General features: G+C 37.6%; 1 protein-coding gene across 1 annotated transcript in view; it reads left to right on the top strand.

Annotated features, from left to right (window-relative positions):
• The first annotated feature begins 7,633 nt into the window (after positions 1-7,633).
• Positions 7,634-19,721, top strand: part of plekhh2 (pleckstrin homology domain containing, family H (with MyTH4 domain) member 2) — a 32,261-nt gene continuing 20,173 nt past the window's right edge. The window contains exons 1-2 of the mRNA XM_052613644.1: positions 7,634-7,782; positions 9,948-10,085. Of these exons, the coding sequence (XP_052469604.1) occupies positions 9,966-10,085 (120 nt within the window). The 5' untranslated portion in view covers positions 7,634-7,782; positions 9,948-9,965. The remainder of the gene's footprint in view (positions 7,783-9,947; positions 10,086-19,721) is intronic.

Genomic DNA, 19,721 nt, shown 5'->3' with positions numbered 1-19,721 from the left:
CCAAATACAAAGGCAGCATATTATGCATCCTTCATGAATATGTATATCCAATAATGCATTGCAACAGGAAAGGAAGGAAGGAAGGAAGTGTTTGCTCACCCTCATGTTGTTCCAAACCTGTATGAATATCTTTCAGCTTTTGAACACTGAAGCAAATATTTCGAAGAATATTTGGAACCAACCAGCCATTGACTTCCAAAGTAGGGAAAAAATACAATGGAAGCCTCTGGCTACCAACATTCTTCAGTTATTATGATTATCATTATTTCCTTACTTTCAAGCTTTAAGGCATATTTTCGACAGGGTGCTATCTTAGAAGGAAGCTTACTCTCTAGGGTTTAGAACGGTCTTTGTGTCTGTACTGGAAATATGTCTGATATTTTCTGTTTAATGGCCGCCAGGCTCAGTTTTATGGCAGATGATGTTGTATTCACCGTGATCACATTTCCTGACGCCTCTTCGAGGGCTGTTCTCTAGACCGTATTTAAGTCTGTATTAGCAATTGTCGTGATGTCTCATCTCTCGGCCCGGAGCTCAAAAAGATCAGCTTACTGGAAAAAGTCTCCACTCAACCTTATGAGGTACAGTTCTCCATTATATCTTATGTAACCGAGAGATCTGCTTCAGGGATGCTCGGTGGCTTCCTTCATAAGGGTTTTATCTTTGAGATGAGTGCGTGCGTGTGTGTCAGACAATGAATGCTAGCTCAGGTGACACCTGTGGAGTGTGTGTCTGTGTCTGACCTGGTCCTTTGTCGTCAGCGTGTGTGAAAGACACAGATGCCCCAGCAACATGAACACATCGTTCATGGCCCTCCAGCAACTTCTGAGCGGTGACTCGATTGGCCTGTCCATCACGGCCACCTAGACAACATAAACACACTCTTCCAAAGCAACTCAGAAAACACTGATCAAATGTCGGCCTCTCGTGGACATAACATGTATTACAGCAATCCTTTCAGATCAATTCTGGGTCCACTAAAAGTGTAAGGTTTAGAATATGAGTGCAATTACTAAAGACATCATGCTAAAGTATTGGTGAAGTGCCTGAATGTGTGAAATCTTGAGACAGATACTACTGTAAAGGACAATAAGGTGGTGAAACTATCTATTCTGTATCTAAAATACTAGTGGGCAACTGTGCTTTCACCGCTATTACAGGATTGTGGTTTATAAACTGCATTCTCTGGCTCTTTCTGCTCACTGTCACGGCTTACTTCCACGAGGTCCAGCTCTCTGGCTCTAGTGGAAAAAGTCATTTGTGTAGCGAGGTTGAATCTCCTGCAGGACTCTCCGGAGGCCAGCAGAGGTCTCTGTGGAGAGAAGAAAATATGTATTTGTAATTACAAACATGCTAATGTAAAGCAGGACAACATACTGTCTGAGTCCCAACTCCTGCAGGCACGATGTGGCACTGAAATTTAATACGATTAGAAACTATGGATAGTTCAAATTACATATTGCGTTTAATAGCATTCTGGGTTGGAAATTACTTTGACAAAGGCTGATTTGTCAATACGGATAATTGCATAGCTAGCATTGCATTTAAAGTGACCTTCATAAAACAAAAAGTCCCAAACAAAACAATACAAAATGTCAGCACACTGAATTAAAATAAAGCTACAATCATAATTTAGCTCAGTGTGATTAGCAGTTTAAAGGGTATGAATGAAATCAAGAACTATATGGTGTGTTTTAGTGTGATGAACCATGGTTTTGTTCTAGTAAAAGTGAACTTTTTTTTTTTTGTTTAACATTTAACATGAATAACGGAACACATGTACTAAAGTTCACTTTATTTTCACATTTGTAAAAATTGTGGACCAAAGACTACATCATTTCACCAATACTGCACCAAAATAAAAGCTTGAGGACTGCAAACATTAATATCTTGTAGCTTTAAATTACTGAAATATAACCTTAAAATATCCGGCACTTAAAAAAAAAAAAAAAAAATTACATACTGTATAAAGAAACTAAAATATTAACATTTTAGATTTTAATAATAAAATGTAATTCGCATCCAATCTGATTTTCTCTTTTTACTTAGAAACTGATAAGACATAAACCAACATAACCTAAAGACTAATTTTAGAAAATGGACAGTTCTGACTCTAAATTCTGACTGAATGATCCATGTTTGAAGTTGATGTAAAATACTCCTGTGACTTTTACATCATCTGAATTATATATTAATATGGCAAGTTGTGATATTGCTGGACAACTGAACATAAAACACAGCATTGTGGTCAACAACACCAAGACGTTCTTCCACACCTTAACTTGCGTGGGACACGTCCTGATCTATATTTTTAGTATTACTACATGCTTTTTAACACATTCCTCTCATCAGCACATTATCACAACCTATACTAATTATATATATAATATATATATATAATACCAACACATTCATTTTTTTTTTTTTTTTTTTTTACAGCGTAGGAATTGGTTGACACATTTCTACAATCACACTTTACGTACCATCCATTACCACGGCAGATAAGAGGCTACCTTGGGTACAAGTCTACAAGTGCATAGCTAGACATGCTAGCGACTGATTAGGACATTTACCAGACTCCGTATCAATGGGAATGAACTTTGAACCACAGGTGACCCAGCATCAGACATCCTGTAGCACAGGCCTATGAGCTTTGACACAACAGCCCTCCACTCAGACAGCAGCACAAGTGATCCCAACACACAGAAATATATCAACCACACTAAATGAACACCAATACCTCTGTAATAAAATCTTGAGTGTGTGTGGATGTACCCAGTGTTGAACTGCTGCAGGACTGCAGTGATGCAAAGGACACGACCTCTTCCTTCAGCCACTGCACCATTACAAGCACACTCTCGAAATTAGATACATACATACACGGGTCTAATTTAGATCAATGTATAGAATTAAAACAACCACAAAAGTCTCACTTGTTATTTCCACTCGAAGAGTCATCCTTGTGCAAAGAAAAATATATTAAAAAACTCATTATCAGGCTAGTGTTTTCCAGTGTTTAGGAGTAAAGGCTGGCTAATACTCATGTTAAAGGTGTAATGCTCAGCTATCAGCCCCAGCAGGTGCAGATCCATCAGACACCTGGAGAACAAGGTTTTTTTTTTTTTAACCTTAAACCGCATTAAAACATTGCATTACACAAAATAATGTTCCTTTTAGCAACGTCATATGACCCCTTAAAAACTACAAGTTGAAAAGTTTGAGTTAGAATAGTTTACAAGAGCAAACTAGAGAGTAAATAAGTTTTCCTATTAGCTTGATTTTTTATTTTTTTATGTCCCCACTGAACTCTGTAGTACCATTTCGTTATTATCAAAACATGAAGAAAAAAAAAATAATGAGCGGAAAATTACTGATGGATTCATCCCAACCAACAGAACTCCTGCTGATGGGAAAAACACATTTATCTTCGGTAATCTTATGGTCTATTGTTTCATGTGCGTCTCCTGTATTTAACACATCACTCAGTGTTCGAGTAATCAGAGCACTCTTCTTGGCATTTGTTTAGATTTCTAAATTCACTCCTTTAGTTCTATTTTCCAGGTGGCATTTTGGTTTAGATACAGTATGCACCACCCATTTAGCTTCAAATGTAAAAATGTTACATCACTCATGCAAAGATTCGTAACCAGTGAATCTCCTATCTGTGGAGTTTATCTCAGAGTAAATCTGCACCCCCAGTACTTAAAGGGGCTAAAGAAACCCTGCCTTCCATGCAGTAATGTAGCTGTAGGTGAATGTAAACCATCTGCAAAGTTAAAAAGTGGAAAGAGCATAAAGTTATTGTCTCCCAAAAGAAAGAATAGACAGTTTAATTTTTATTGTGAAAAACTCAGCACAAAAGAATGACAAATATACACTACCATCAAAACACTACTGTTTCTTATCATTTTTCTAAATTCTTTGAATATTTTCAACTTTCAATTGTCAGTGAGGATGATTTAAGATATTTATAATACTACAAAGGTTAAAAATGCTGTTCTTTTGAACCATTTCTTCAAAGAATATCATTTAAAAAAAATAAATAAAGCAGCACAACTCTTTTCAACAGTTGATGATTTATAATAATAACAAAAAAAAATTCCAGCATACCATAACGATGTCTGAAGGATCATGTGACACTGAAGACAGGAGTAATGATGCTTAAAATACAGCTTTGCATCACACATTTTAAAATATATTAAAATAGAAAACAGCTGTTAAATTGTAATAAAATTTCACGATATTACTGTATTTTTTATCAAATAAATGCAGCCCTGGTGAGCACAAGAGACTTATTTTAAAAAACTTTTATAATCTTACCGGTTCCAAACTTTTAAAAAAGTTTGCATATAAAATTGAACAAAAAAATGTTTAAGGTTCAAGTTTCGCATGTCTTTTGTGTAAATGTGTTTGGTATTCAGTACCTTGTATCTAGAGACAGGAGCACTTCAGGTATGAGCAGCAGCAGTTTCTCAGCCTGTGGACAGAGTTCCTCCTCTCCAGCGGAGCACAGCCAGAGCCAAAGCTGAGGCCTGCTGCTCTCATACAGGCCTGTGCAGCTCTGTCTCAGCTGCCTGCATCCACCCAACACTGCAGAAGACCCTCAACCTAATCATTTCCCACTTAACAGTACTTCTGGACATTTTCTCTTTGTCAGACCATTTTCTGTAAACCCTAGAGATGGTTGTGTGTGAAAATCCCAGTAGATCAGCAATTTTGAAATACTCAGACCAGCCCGTCTGGCACCAACAACCACTCCGTGTTCAAAGTAACTTAAATCTCCTTTCTTGACCATTCTGATGCTTGGTTTGAAATTCAGCAAGTCATCTTCACCACATCTAGATGCCTTAATGTATTGAGTTGCAGCCATGTGATTGGCTGATTAGCAGTTTGTGTTACCAAGCAATTGAACTGGTGTACCTTATAAAGTGCCCCGTGAGTGTAAAAAAAAAAAAGTATTATTATGAAATATTATTATTATTTAAAAAATTAATAACAATACATTTTCTACTTTAATTCGTTTTAAAAGTTTCATTTATTATGTGATGGTGAAGCGTCATTACTCCAGTCTTCAGTGTCACATGATCATTCAGAAATCATTCTGATATGCTGATTGGATGCTTAATAAACATTTCTTAGGCATCTACTTGTGTTGCCTAATTATTTTCTGGAAATGGTCATCTTTTTTCAGGATTCTTAAAATATAGAAAAATAGAAGGTTTTAAAGTACAACGTTTGTTTAAAATAGAAATCTTTTGTAATTACAAATGCATTTAGTGTCACTTTCAATTAAAGAGATCATATGACGCGATTTCAATTTCTTCTTTCTCTTTGGAGTGTTACAAGCTCTTGGTGCATGAAGAAGATCTGTAAAGTTGCAAAGACTAAAGTCTCAAATCCAAAGAGATATGGTCTCTGCCAAGCCCCCCTAAAACACCTCGTTTAAACACGCCTCCACATGTCTATGTCACTATGTGTTCTCCACTATGTGGGGAAGTTGTGGCCCAGTGTTTAGAGAGTTTGACTCCTAACACTAGGGTTGTGGGTTCGAGTCTCGGGCCGGCAATACCACGACTGAGGTGCCCTTGAGCAAGGCATTGAACCCCCATAAATGATGCCCACTGCTCTGGTTGTGTGTGTGTGTTCACTGCTGTTTGTGTGCACTTTGGATAAATGCAGAGCACGAATTCTGAGAATGGGTCATGTCACGTCACTTTAACTATGTGGAAATATTTGCATAATGTCGCCCAAATGTTCACACAAAGAAAGAAGTTTCAGTAAGCATCAGGGAGATGCTGTGTGTATCTAGGAGAAACCAAAAGCACTTTATTTGGCCTTCTGAAAGTAGATGTATTTAGGAATCTTTAAAATTACTTACAACAGAACAGAAACACATTTTATGGATGACCGTTTTATTAACCTAGGAGAGGAGGTCATTCTGACTTTGCTACAACAATCTGACACTTTTGCATCAGCTACTGTAAGTATGTGTTGCTATTAGTTTTTAGCGCAAGTATTTGCTATTACATGTTCAAATGCAGAGTTTTGCGTGTCACGTATGTGTGTGTGTCAGTGAGAGAGAGAGAGAGAGAGAGAGAGAGAGAGAGAGAGAGAGAGACGGTCACACAGTGGAGTCAGCTGTGTTCACCGTCCGTTACTTGTGTACTGCAAACACACACGATTCATCACTGTGTCTGTCACATGACTCTGTTCCTCTTACGAGCTTGAATTGATAGTAAAATTAAGGATGTTATTAATGGTCTTTATATTTATTTTGAAAGATGAAGCCCATGAATATGGAAAGAGATGTTATATTTTCAACGAGTGCTTGTGGTGTTTGGCCAATTATAATCCACTGGGTCAGTTGGCCAATCAGAGCAGACTGCGGTTGTCAGAAGGAGGGACTTTGTAGAATTCGATGTGTTTGAGAGAGGCGGGGCACAGAGGATCTGCAATAATGTACTGTATTTGAAAAATATTGTGTTTTTTGAACATCAAAGAATGTCAGCATAGTCTGTTTCACCAAATACACAAAATGATTATTAAAAAACAAAAAAAGCATCATATGACCCCTTTAATGCATCCTTGCTGATTAAAAATCACTTAAAAAAACACTTAATGATTCCAAACTTTTGAGACAGTTCGTATCTGATATCATGATACATTCTAATAAAATGACATCACTTAGACATACCTATCTTAAAGCTATCCAGACAGGAAGTAATGCTTTCTGTTAAGTGCGAGCAGTGATCAGTGCTCATAGAGGACAGACAGGCTCTCAGAGAGACATCCAACAGTCTGCTCCTGCAGCCAATCTGGACCACTACCTTGTGCACTAGTGGAGAAGAAAAAGATGATGCCAGTGTGTTAAACAGATACATATATTTGTAAACAAAACACACAGAAGTCAATATCTCCAAATGTGTACTTTTAACCTTGCCACAGCTCTCTTAGGTGGGTTCTCAGCTGGCAGTTTGGTGAAAAGAAACGCTAATGTTGATTTCAGTCACTCACCTGTCAGGATCTCCAGCTTGACATCATTCAATGCGACAGCCTCCACTTGCTTGATTGCTTTCTTCTTTACAACCATGATTTGATCCGAGACAAGACGACAAATGCAGATGTGTGTCATAAATTAATTGTCTAATTACTTCAAACGATCATACAACAACTGCAGAAGATCAACTTGAGGAAGTTATAGCAGCTCTGGCTCAACCTAATGTTAGTCACATTAACGTTACTGTTTAATGCAGCTATTTAAATTGCATTCTACTCCACACCAAACACGCCGTTTACCAACACATTCAAAACATTCTGAGACAGTAAAACTATACCGCCACAACTTTGTAACAAATCAGGAAGCTTTGAAAAAGTTCAATGCTGCAAGGAGAAATAAGTATTTCCACAGCAAGACCATGACATACACGTGTGACGCGTCAATTCCGGAGTCGCGGTGGAAGCCCGCCCAGCACAAATATGATTGGTTCAGGCACAACCCTTCTGATGCGTGATTGGTCCACGTAAAGTCAACCATTCATGACATCACATTTTAATTAAAAATACCCTCCTAACCACTCCTACAATGGTTTGACGTGCTCGTAAAACACGCCCCCGGGCCCTCCTACTTTTACAGGACGATGCTGCTGGAGAGAAAACTTTGAGCTAGAAAACGGTCGCTCTTTATTTCATAATTAGGTCATTAGTGCGTAAAACGACTACGACGGCACGGAATATTAGTTTTATTATGGTTAGCATCTCCAGCACTGTAACACAGATTCCCGGGTAAGGATAAAATCTTTAACTATTAACAAAAAATGTATTGTTTATGTTTCTTGGCAAAGGGAATATAAAGAGTAACTTACTTGAATATAAAGTTTATGTCTCTAAATCTTCTAATAAGTGATAAGTCATAAATTAATAAATAAGTAATACATTTCATTATGTGATTAGATCAAAACATATTCTAAAATGACATATAGATAGTATGTACCCTGTTGATAACTTCAAAAATGATTTTGAAAATGAAAGGCTTATTATTAAATACGTTTGAAATACACTATTAATAACTGATTTGATATAACAAAAAAATTCAGTTTGGTTCTGTATATGCTAGTCATTTTCATGAACACAAATCTGTCACTAGCTGCTGTATAGATGTACCCATAGACCATTTTAATCTAAATACTGTATTTTAGGTTGAAATGTGTATGTAAAGCAGATAGTTATATTGAATCATTGTACGTTTGCTCTGTATTATGTAATGAAACTGACAGATCACCTTCTAGTCCTGAGATGGAGATTCATACCTGGTTTCAACTGTACAATTCACAATGTACATGTTATACGTGTCCCATATTGGAGACCTCTTAACTAAACATTATTTATAAATTTTATGGTTATTAAGAGAGCATTTTAATATCATACTGCAGTATTACTTTCCCTATCTTCTGCTCTAAGTACTAACCATTGTGTCTACATTTATTGGCCCTGTTATCCGCTTTGGCTCACTTTCCCTAAATGTTCCTCATAAGGAGGTTGTTCCACAGTAAAACATGTTTTTATCCACATTGGTTAAGATTCAGACCCTCAGTCTTATTTACCAGAACAGCTTAATTGCGCTCAACACATGTTTGCACTCTCTTTGTGCCCGTGCCAATGCTATAATGAGAGCTTATTATAACCAAGAGTTGTAGAGAAGTTGTAATGAAATGTGCTGCTGTGCTTTCTCCCATCTGCTTTATACCAGTTGACACATGTTTGTCATAATTCAGACTTCAATGATGGAAAAGTGTGATGATGGTGCATCAGTGCTGGCTGGGAGGGTTTGTTTTTATAGTGGTGGTCAGTTTGTTCAGGGCTCTGCTTGGCCCTCTGAGACCAAAAATCACCAATGCCTCTATCTCCAACACAGTTTCTTTCCAACGGATTAAAGTCAAATTTTTATCTGTGATGTCAAACATCTATGAACATTTCCGTTAATATCGACAGCTTGCAATATACCTGTATTAAAGCGGTTATATGATGCTGCTAAAAAGAACATTATTTGGTGCATTTGGTGTAGTGACGTGTTTATGCGGATTAAGCTCAAAAAACACATTATTTTCCACATACTGTAAATTATTATTTCTCCTCTATGCCCCGCCTCCTGAAACACGTCGATTTTTACTAGGCTCATTGGTTTGAAAAGCAAGGTGTGCTGTGATTGGCCAGCTATCCCGCGCGTTGTGATTGGCTGAATACCTCAAGCGTGTGATGGAAATGTTATGTCCCTTAACATATTGTGATTCCCTGTCCAGCCGGAGCAACAAGACATAAACAAAAAAAACATCATAAACGTGATATAAACATGATTTCTTGTCTGACACTTTTCATACACTGCAATGTTTCTGTAAAAATGCATGTAGATGTAATTATGTGAATGCATGCTTAAATAATTTTGACATTGATTTTTACTGCAGTTTAGTTCATGCATTTAAATGTTTAGAATCTAAATGCGCAGACAGCATCGGAATGTGTATCTGTTCTGATTTTGCAAATGGGATCAACATTCAATGATCCTGCACTATTATTTTTGCGTCTTTTCAACATAAGGAAATAAACATTAATTTGTAAGTAATTTGTAAAGTTTTTTTTATATAAGCATTAAGTATTGTTTCAACATTTTTCAGTGTTAAACAACAACTGACATCTACTTTTCAATGTTAAAATGTGGCTGGTTGGTCAAAATGATGGTTCCTAAGAGAAAATACAGAAATATCAAGATGCATATCAAATATCTTGAAGAGGCTGAACAATGCCAAAATATAATTGCTTTGCTATATCACCAAGCCAGTCCTGCATCTGATTCATGTCTTATCTTCAGTAGTTTATCTTCTTGACTGGTCTTCTATACTAAGAGCTCTGTGTGTCGTCTGCGTGGGTCTCATGTTGTGTATGTGATGTGGCAGGGCCTGAGGGGTGACGGCATGGCGGACGGAGATAAAAGCACAGACGGGGAGTGGAAAGAGAAGTACATGGCCCTTGAGGCCCTGCTCTTCAAGTTCCGTGGACAGATGAGCGTGATCCGAGAGCTCACGGCAGAAAAGGTCAGTCAAACCCTCGGTCTCGGTCCATGAGTCCCTAGCTCTGCTGATTACAGTGGTATTAAATCAGACTGTATGCTGATCAAGTAAAACCTACCCTACCCCAGCCTTCTTTTATTAAAGTAATAACAGAACAGGCATATGATTTGTCTGTAACTGTCACCGCACCACTAATTCCTGTCTGTATTTTTATTGCCGGGATTCTCAATCGAAGGGAATTCTAAGAAAGAAGGCACCTATTAAAGTGTTTGCTCATTTCCATGTTTGGTTTTCATTTCCACAAAAGAGTGTGTGTGCATGTGTGCCATGGTCTATTTTTTTGGCCTATCTCGAGGGAGAGCAGATTAGAGGTTAATATAACAGACGCATGACCACAGGGCTCCAGACTGCTGCATTCTGGGAAAGCAGAATCTTCTTTGAATTACAGACTTGGGATGTATTCGATGCTTTAAATGTCTTGCCCTTGGGGAGAGGTCAAGTTTAGGAAATGTATAGTCAGCTCAAGTGTTGCGATGATGCTCCTTCTTGAGCATTTTTTATGTTTGAGGTCTTTTTCTGACTGAAGCTATGCAGTTTTAACTGCTTCATCTTTCAATAATGGCCATAACCAAATAAGCTGAACCAAGTAAATGTTATGGACATCTATTATCTCTTATCAGTGGTTCTTAGTCAAGGGACTGAAAAGTACCTAAATTAATACATCCGTATTAATATATTAAAATAATAAAAGAAAAAGAAAGAAAACATGAAACTGTTGTAAACTTATGTTAACTGTAAAAGAGATGTTTCTCACCCTCAGTAACTTATGTAATATTGTTCTTATTGGAGGACATTAGTACTACATTACTTTACTAACTACTACTTTTAAGTTACTTTAAAGCATTGTGTGTAGTATGAACTTAATCCGGATGTACTACATTCACCTTTCAACACAACTCCTCTCCCATGGCCTCCTGGGTAGTGATGTTTTTGGCGGTTTTAATTTTAGTTTTAGTCTAGTCTTTGTTTGAAGCTGTCACTTTAGTTTTTATTAGTCACACTTTTTTTTAGTCTAGTCAAGTTTCAGTCAACTAAAAGTCTGAGCATTTTAGTCAGAATTATCCATTATTTTAGTCAATGAAAACTGATGACATTTAGTCTAGTTTTAGTCAATGAAAATTATTATTTAAGTCTCTTTTTAGTAATGCAATTCTATTTAACCCAGAAAATATAGTACAAGTACCTAGTAGTACAGTATAGACGAAAGCAAAATTTATATCAATTCAAATTGTGGGCATACTCAGTAACAAACTTTGATTTAAACGTAACAAAGTAGATTATTTTGCTTAATTTATACTTAAGTACAAGTAAAAGTACAGCTTTAATAATAAACTCAAAAAGTACAAGTACCCGAAAAAACTACTTTATTACAGTAACGTGAATAGTTGTAATTCGTTACCTCCCACAACTGCCTCTAAATAATGCGCAAGTGAGGCTTGAGGAAGTGACGTCACCTGCGGCTGCGCAGTGTGACCTGATGTAGCCCTTGAAATGAGACACAGGAAAGAGAAATACTGCTAAATAATAATAATAACATGACTAAACAATACGAAATAACGTTATAACTTTTTGTTTTGTCTCTGTAACAATGTACAAACTCTATAATCATCAGGAAGAAGGAGGCAGGAACCGGCGGACAATCAAATAAGATTTGAATAATAAAAAATAAAGACAAAACAGCGCATCAGTCCCTCACGGACGACTCACGGGCACAAATCAAAACCAAAACACAAACTAAAGTCCAGGCCTGGTCCTCTCTCGTCCTTCACTGTCGTCGCTCCTGTTTTATATCCTTCCATCTCATGTGTGGGACTCGAGACCGGTGAGTGTCGCAGGTGTCGCTCATCTGCAATCACTCCACCGGCCTCGCTCCTGTTCCCACGGCTCTCGGCCCCGCCCCACTCGTCACATACCCCCATCGCCCCTCGCAGGCTGGGGGTACCCATGAGACTGCGCTCTACCCCCCCCCCCCCCCACCTCCCTTCGGGGGGACCGCTCACGTGAACCTGTGGGAACCTGGGGGTAGGACAGGCTCCTTCCAGCGACGGCTCCTCCAGTTTTGGGCAGCCAGCAGGAGTCCCCCGTTCACTGCTCCTCCCCGTTCAGGCGGATGGCAGCAGGCTCCGGCCCCCTGGCGAACGGCACCGACTCCTCCGCTCCCTCATGGACGGCAGCCGCCCCTCCACATCACGGGCGGCCAGCAGCAAGCTCGCCCATCCCTGGCAACTCACTCCAGCCCACCGCCTCGAGCGTCCATGGCGGCACACTCCTCGCCAGCTCGATGGCACCGCGGATTCACCACAGCGGCGAGGGATCTTCAGCAGTGCGTCCCTCCTTCTCCCGGCCTTCGGCACCACTGTAACAATGTACAAATTTTGTTTTATATCCTTCCATCTCCTCCGTGTGACTCGATACTGGTGGGTCGAGAAGGTGTCGCTCATCCCCAATCACTCCACTGGCCTCGCTCTGTTCCCACGGCCCTCGGTCCCGCCCCACTCGTCACAGTCTCATTTTGGTCAATGAAAATGAAGCGACATTTTAACATAGTTTGAATTTAGTAAACCACATTTAGTCTCGTTTTTATTCGTCAACAATATTGCATTATACATTTAATGATAGTCATCGTCACATGACCAGAACTTACATTGTGTCTCATCTCATTTTCGTCACGTGATAAAGGTTCGTTGACGAAAGCAACACTACTGATGGGATAGCAAAGTGTGCACTTTTTGTCAGAAGTAGCACATCATCCAGATACTTTTCTACTTCTGTTTTATGGCAAACCACTCCTTTCACATCTGTTATATAGTAGGGAAATATGCTATTTCAAATACATCCTCAGTCTGAGTAAGAGGGGCCTCTGACCCCAGTGATGCTGATTCAAGAGTATGATGATCATATGAGAATCTCATTGTAATTGTTTCTCATTCCTTCATCAGTAGACGTGTTGCTGTTAGCAGCTGGGTAGCATCTGGCCTCATTTATGTGTGCCATTTATTATTCCTCCCTTGCATAGCATTTGGACGCATTCCTTTATTGCAGTAATTAAAAGCTGCCATTAAATGTTTACATAGGGCCTCTTTCCTGACTTGTCCTCGCCGTAGGTTCTGGATCAGCTGAGCTGTTAAAATACAGATAGCTGGGATGCATGGTTTAGCGAAGGATATGTCAGAGATTAATCCTGTAGGAAACAAAACAGAGGAAAAGGACGAATAGGAAGAACTGAGACAGGATAAAGAAAGTAGGGCAGTGTGTAGTGTGATGCTAATACCTACTACTAAGTTCTGTATTTAAATTAAAAATTAACAATAACTATAAAGAGAATATATTAATAAATATGTATTAGCGGCCACACAAAATGACGGTAAAGTTATTCATTATTTACTCAATAAACAGATTCCTCTGTTCTCATAGAATTAAAGTATTTATTAAAACGTTATAGTTATCCCTCTTTGAGTAAACAGCCTTTAACCTAATTTAAAGCACAGTGCTTTTGTTACAAATGTGCAGGCTAAATTTTAACAGAAGATTTTCATGTAAATAACAGTTTTATGCAGTTTAGTATAAGAATTCAATAAACAAAATGTCTGTATTAAAACTGCATTACAACAATGCAAGTAACATTTTTGAAAATTTAATATTACCAGTTACTTTGTCTGTTTTTTCTCCACCAACTAAATGAGTTCTAACAAATAACAGTTGTGCATCTCTGAGCAACAAACAGTAGTGGTGTTTCTTTTCTCTGTTAATCTGTGGTTTTGAACAAATCGGTTAAGTGGATGATTAAAAGACTCAGTAAATATTTAAATGACACATTACTTACTTGTTAAGACAGTAGGTGTGCTCAATTTGACGGTGAGTGCCCTGCGAAGTGCACATCTTGGCTCAGACTTCAATCTAAAGAGATCATAAGTGTTCGTTTAAAGGAGTACGGCAATATCGATATGGAAGTGGAGTGGGATATTCAGTTGTTTTGTTGAGTCTTTTTGAACTAATCGGTACAGTGAATGATTCAATGACTAACTTATAAAGACAGAAGGTCAGTTGTTTTGTTACACGATGAATCAGTTCAAATTATTTAAATGGTTCAAATGTCATCTTCGAATGTCACGAAGATGACTTGTTGCCACCTACTGGTGTAGTGATGTAACCTGCAGAAAGATATCTGAAATATGAATGAATATATATTGAAGGAATATATCTTGGAACTGTTGTAAAAAAGAATTATATAAATAATTATCCTGTTTATCTGTCAAAAGATATTTTGCAGACCATCATCCCCTAAGAAATGATTTTGGACAGTGGGCCCTAGGGGTGCTCCGATCACGATCGGCCGATCGTTATGCACATCTCGTCAGTAAAGCCGGTTCTCTAATCAGCGGTTAATTCCATCAGGTGCGTGATTTCACATAGAACAGCTGTTACTACACAGAGCCGTTGTTAATAGAGAAGATGCGCAAATCCACTTCATTTTCAGCGTTTTTTGGCGCATCTTCTCAGTTAACAACGGCTCTGTGTAGTAACAGCTGCTCTATGTGAAATCACGCATCTGATGGAAGTAACCGCTGATTAGATAACCGGCTTTACTGACGAGATGCGCATTAACGATCGGCCGATCGTGATCGGAGCACCCCTAGTGGGCCCTATATATTCTTTTATATCGGGTTGTCTCAAACTATGATTTAGATTTTTTGTATTTTAATGCATCAGATGAGAAGGTGAAATAAGAGTGAAAGGGAAAAAGAGGAAGTAAAATGGGAGGAGAGAGACAGAAGAACTGTGTGGCAAAACAAGCTATCCTTTAATCACTGAAACTCCCAAGAGAGGAAATGCCTGACTTCTTGCTATACAGGAAGTTAGCATGCTAAATACATACACAAACAAACGCATATATGCTGATCCAAGTGTGGTTTGTTGGGAGAAATGTAGGTCATTTTCTCTCCTGGTTTACTTCCTGTTTTGTGAAGTTTGAATGAATCAACCAGACATGGTCAGCAATTGCTCATCTCACAAAGAAATAAAAAAATATTTTGCCGTGAGCTATTCTCAAAAAATGTCACAAAGAGGCACATGAGGAAAACTTCATTGGCTACACCATATCCTGCTTATGAACAGATGCAAACCTTTCTTGTAAACCAATATGGTAAAAAATGGGCAACTTTCAAGTGCAGTCAAAAACAATTGAAGTTGTGTTCTCACACTGAGAGCACATTGTGTGAAGCAGGAATCTGTTGTAGGTTAGCACTCCATTCGGGACCCTTAGATTGATTCCACATTTGTCTGGATGGCAGTGGCCAGAGATTTTATAATATTTAAAAATATAATAAATATTCATATAAATATGGATTTAAATTGTTGACTGCAGCAATGGATTCTACTAGGATGGCAATGTGAGCTTCGTGCCCATTTCAAATATACAATGTGCTGCTGTAGGACAGTGAAGTGTGGAGCAGAGGTCGGTGACGCTGGGGAATTTGGAGCCATGGTGCAGTGAAGGTTGTCACACAGACAGGCTTTGTGAGCTGGCCTGTGGAGGGAGGCTGGATGAGGGGTGCAGGGCGGGCCGGCCACAGAAGGCCGAGGATGGAATGCATGGAATGGAAGACTGAGTGTAGTCAGGACCATATGGAGCAGAGAAGTGAGGGACTGTAGAAGATTCAAAGAGCTCTTGATGGAAATGTAGAGCTTACAGGTGCAAATTGATGAAAGCATCCATGAAGGTTTGGTTTGATTTGGTATAACATTTCCCATTAGCAGTCATCCTTCATGTCACCACTCATTTGCATAAAGTTGAGCTTGATTCAGCTTTGTCACATCTTCATGGGAGAATGCAATTTATCTTGAAAATTATTGATGTTGGTTGCTTTGTTGCTTCGAATAACTCCAGTGTCCTCCTAGAGCACCATCTCCTGGTCAAGCAGAACTAGTAATGCACTTTTCTATGGAGCCTTAAACATAACTTGTGGAAGTAAAACTAGATAATGCGATCACAAATGAAGAATTTGTTCTCAAGAATTAAATTTTCTTAAATATTTAACTCATTTAAAATGAGGGAAGTTCAGGGAATGCATTAGTATAATGTGGCTATGATTTATCTAAAACAAGGGAACTTATTAATAAGTTGTGAGAACAAATTCTTCATTTGTCATACACTGATGGATCTGTGCAGCAGTGCTTCAAGCCGAAAACACCCAATAGCTTTGCATCCTTGTGACTCTTTAGTTCTGCACACGGCACGCCTCCAGGAGCTCGACTGTTTTCAGAGAGAATCGTAAAGCTGTATCGCTCTTTTGCAAATCTGCTAAAACTAAGACTCTTCTTCAATAAGGATGCAATACTATAGGTTCTTAAGATTAACATGAAACTGTGATTGTTTTGTCCATTTTAATGTTTTTGAAAGAAGTCTCTTATGTTCACCAAAGCTAAATTTATTTGATCAAAAAGTCAATTAAAAGAATAATACTGTGAAATATTAGTATAATTTTTTTAATGTAAGTTATTGTTGTGATCCAAAGCTTAATTTTCAGCATTATTTAGGCTTTGTGTCACATGATCCTTCAGAAATCATTTGAATATGCTTAGGGATGCACGATATTGGATTTTGGCCGATATTCGATATGCCGATATTTTCGAAATAATTTTGGCCGATGCCGATACCGATATCGATATATATACAAATATATACTGATAAATTTAAACTTTAATTTTACTGAAGAAAAATCCATGTATCTCTTCTGTACTGATTCTACCATAAATTTATTATTTTACAAATGTAGACAGACATTCACATCTGAAAAACAGGTCAATTATTTCACTTGGAGAATATCGGTTTGGCTCATCGGCAGAAATATTCATATCGGCCGATACCGATAATGGTCATTTTAAGCTTTTATCGGCCGATACCGATGTTGTGCCGATATTATCGTGCATCCCTAAATATGCTTGTTTGTTGCTCAAGAAACATTATTATTATTATCAGTGCTGATAAAAGAAACCTTTTTCTAAAGAATAGAAAGTTCCAAAGAACAGCATTTTAAAATACATAATAATTTACTGTCACTCTTTGTCTTTACTGTCACTGTGTCACAACAAAATGCATCCTTGCTGAATATAAGTATTTATTTCTTTAAAAAATAAATAAAAATTCTACTGACCCCAAACCATTTAATGGTAGTGTATTGTAGCACCAGGAAATCAGATACATCAAACGGTCAGTAAGCACAAACAGGTGTTCATTAGCTATTCATGCACCAAGTCTGATGAGCTTTAGAAAACAGCAGATGTTAATACAGGTATGTCCAGTAGTGCTAACCTGTGGCTGAGTCTGACTTGGTTTGTGCAGCTGTTCTCAGAACAGTCTGTAATTACGCTGCTATTTTTTATTTTCTATATCTGCTCCATCGGGCAGTGGTGGACCAGCTTGACCACAGATGAGGTTGGGTGTGTACCTGTGTGTACAGTGTGTGTGTGTCTGTATGTGTGTGTGATTGTTGTGGTATAAACATATGTGTAGTTAGTTCCATATAAAGCTTATGTGTATAGTGAATAGTCTGCGGGTAGTGGCTGTGTGTGTGGACGACAGAGAAATTGAGTGTGTGTAGAGTGTGTGATGTATTTTTGACCATCATTGTGTTTTTGGGAAACACGCTTTGGTTTAGTCCGATTGGCACTGGCTCGCTAAACCTTGAATATCAATAGACTTCTATCATGGAAAACTAACCAGAGTCTGTGAATCTTTTTAACTTCCATCTGTGAATCAGAGATTTACGTCATTCATCGAGCTCTGACTAATGCACCATTAACAAATCCAACAAAATGTGCTTTAACTTTAGAACTAGAGCAGAAAATGAATACATGGACTGGACTGGACTGTTCTGAAGTCATTATGATAGTTTTGTCAATAGTGCTTTGGGCATGGGACTTATTAAACATCTTAAATGATGGAGGCTTGTATAGAGGAGAGGCTGTTAGAAAGATCAGAATACCATTGGGTCACATACAGTGTATACACACACAGATGGATAAAAACACTTTTGTATGGTGTTCAGTGGAAAATATGAGTGCAGTGGCAACTATTAGCAGTGTGTTAGGTCATATTTATCTATTCTCCATTGGGAACTGTATGAAGAGAAACAGGTTGCTGACGGAGTTCCTACCAAAGCAGAAACAAGCGCATAACACCAAGCAAATTTAACCCCAAAATGTTCAGTGTTATGGGAAGTACCCGCAAATTTTTCTTTAACACAATGCAATAAAAATGACATTTTCTGATGATGATGTATTAAATAAATTGTAAAGTATTTATATGCTATGGTAGTATTTGAGTATTTCTGCATATTAATAAAGTGCATTGATCATTATAAAATCATGCTGGAGAACATGATCTTCAGGATTTGTGTCAGATTAAATAAAAATGCACAATTCAAGAATTTTCACTAGTGGTCTGCATTCATACTCCAAGATCCATTCAGAATACTCCAATCTGATGACCACAACTGAGCCACAGAATGTGTGGAGCGCTTATTTTTATGAGACTGGCAAGTGGATTAGGGAATTTATATTACAAATTAAGTAGAAAGTATGAGGATAGGAAATAAGTGGTCAAAATTCCCTGAGATTTCACTGAATGAGCTGACAGAAAACAGTCATCTAAATGACCGGCAACTGAATCATTACCTCTGGTTTACCACATATTCTGTTTATTTAATTTTTTGCACGCACAACACAATTGTGACAGCACATACAATAAAGTCCAAAAAATGTAACCAATACAACACAGCTTCAGTTTTTTATGAAATCTTTTTTTTGCCTAGGCAATAGTTATATACTTGTACTAGTTTTCACATAACGTGTAAACATTTTACTAGTTAGACTTTTTCCAAACTATAAATCCTGACTAAATGTATAATAAAGTGAAACATTATGAAGTTTCAATAACAATATACACTTCTATACCATTCAAAAGCTTGATGTAAATAATATAAATGTAAAAAAAAAAATGTAAATGTAACAAACAATGCTGTTCTTTCAATTAACCACCCACCCAAAAAAACCTTAAAAAATATTCTTTAATTAATAAATAATAATAAACATTAATAATAATAATAATAATGACAATATGTTTTTTTTTTGTAGAAAATCAGATTGTTAAATGGATTTTCAGCTTTGAAAGTCAGCTTTGATTGTTCCTAATAAACTGTTTAACTGCACTTTCAAGTGAATATTAAATTATGTTGTGGGAAAACTATATTCTAAATAAACTACAAACATAAAATTATATACATTTATTTTGTCCTCACATTCTTTCTTGTAACTCTTCCCCTCTCAGTGTCACAGCTGACTGAAAGGCTCATTATGCAGCTCATTATGCAGCTCATAATGCAGCTCATTATGTGGGTCTTTGTCTTCTCAGGTGTAAATCACAATGATATTCATGATAGTTGACGCCTACTCGGATATGATTTTTACAAACAAAAAATGTGTCTTAGAAAATTGTAATCAATATATTGTTTTCTGTAAGTAAGTAAACAAGATCACATAATTTAGAAATAAAAATTCTAGGCTACACGCTCCAGTTCTTAAAAGTTCAGAGAACCAATG

The sequence above is a fragment of the Carassius gibelio genome, chromosome A13 (assembly GCF_023724105.1).
Source record: "Carassius gibelio isolate Cgi1373 ecotype wild population from Czech Republic chromosome A13, carGib1.2-hapl.c, whole genome shotgun sequence".
Taxonomy (NCBI): Eukaryota; Metazoa; Chordata; class Actinopteri; order Cypriniformes; family Cyprinidae; genus Carassius; species Carassius gibelio.
The sequence above is the reverse complement of the archived record's forward strand: the minus strand, read 5'-3'. Positions and strand labels throughout refer to the sequence as shown.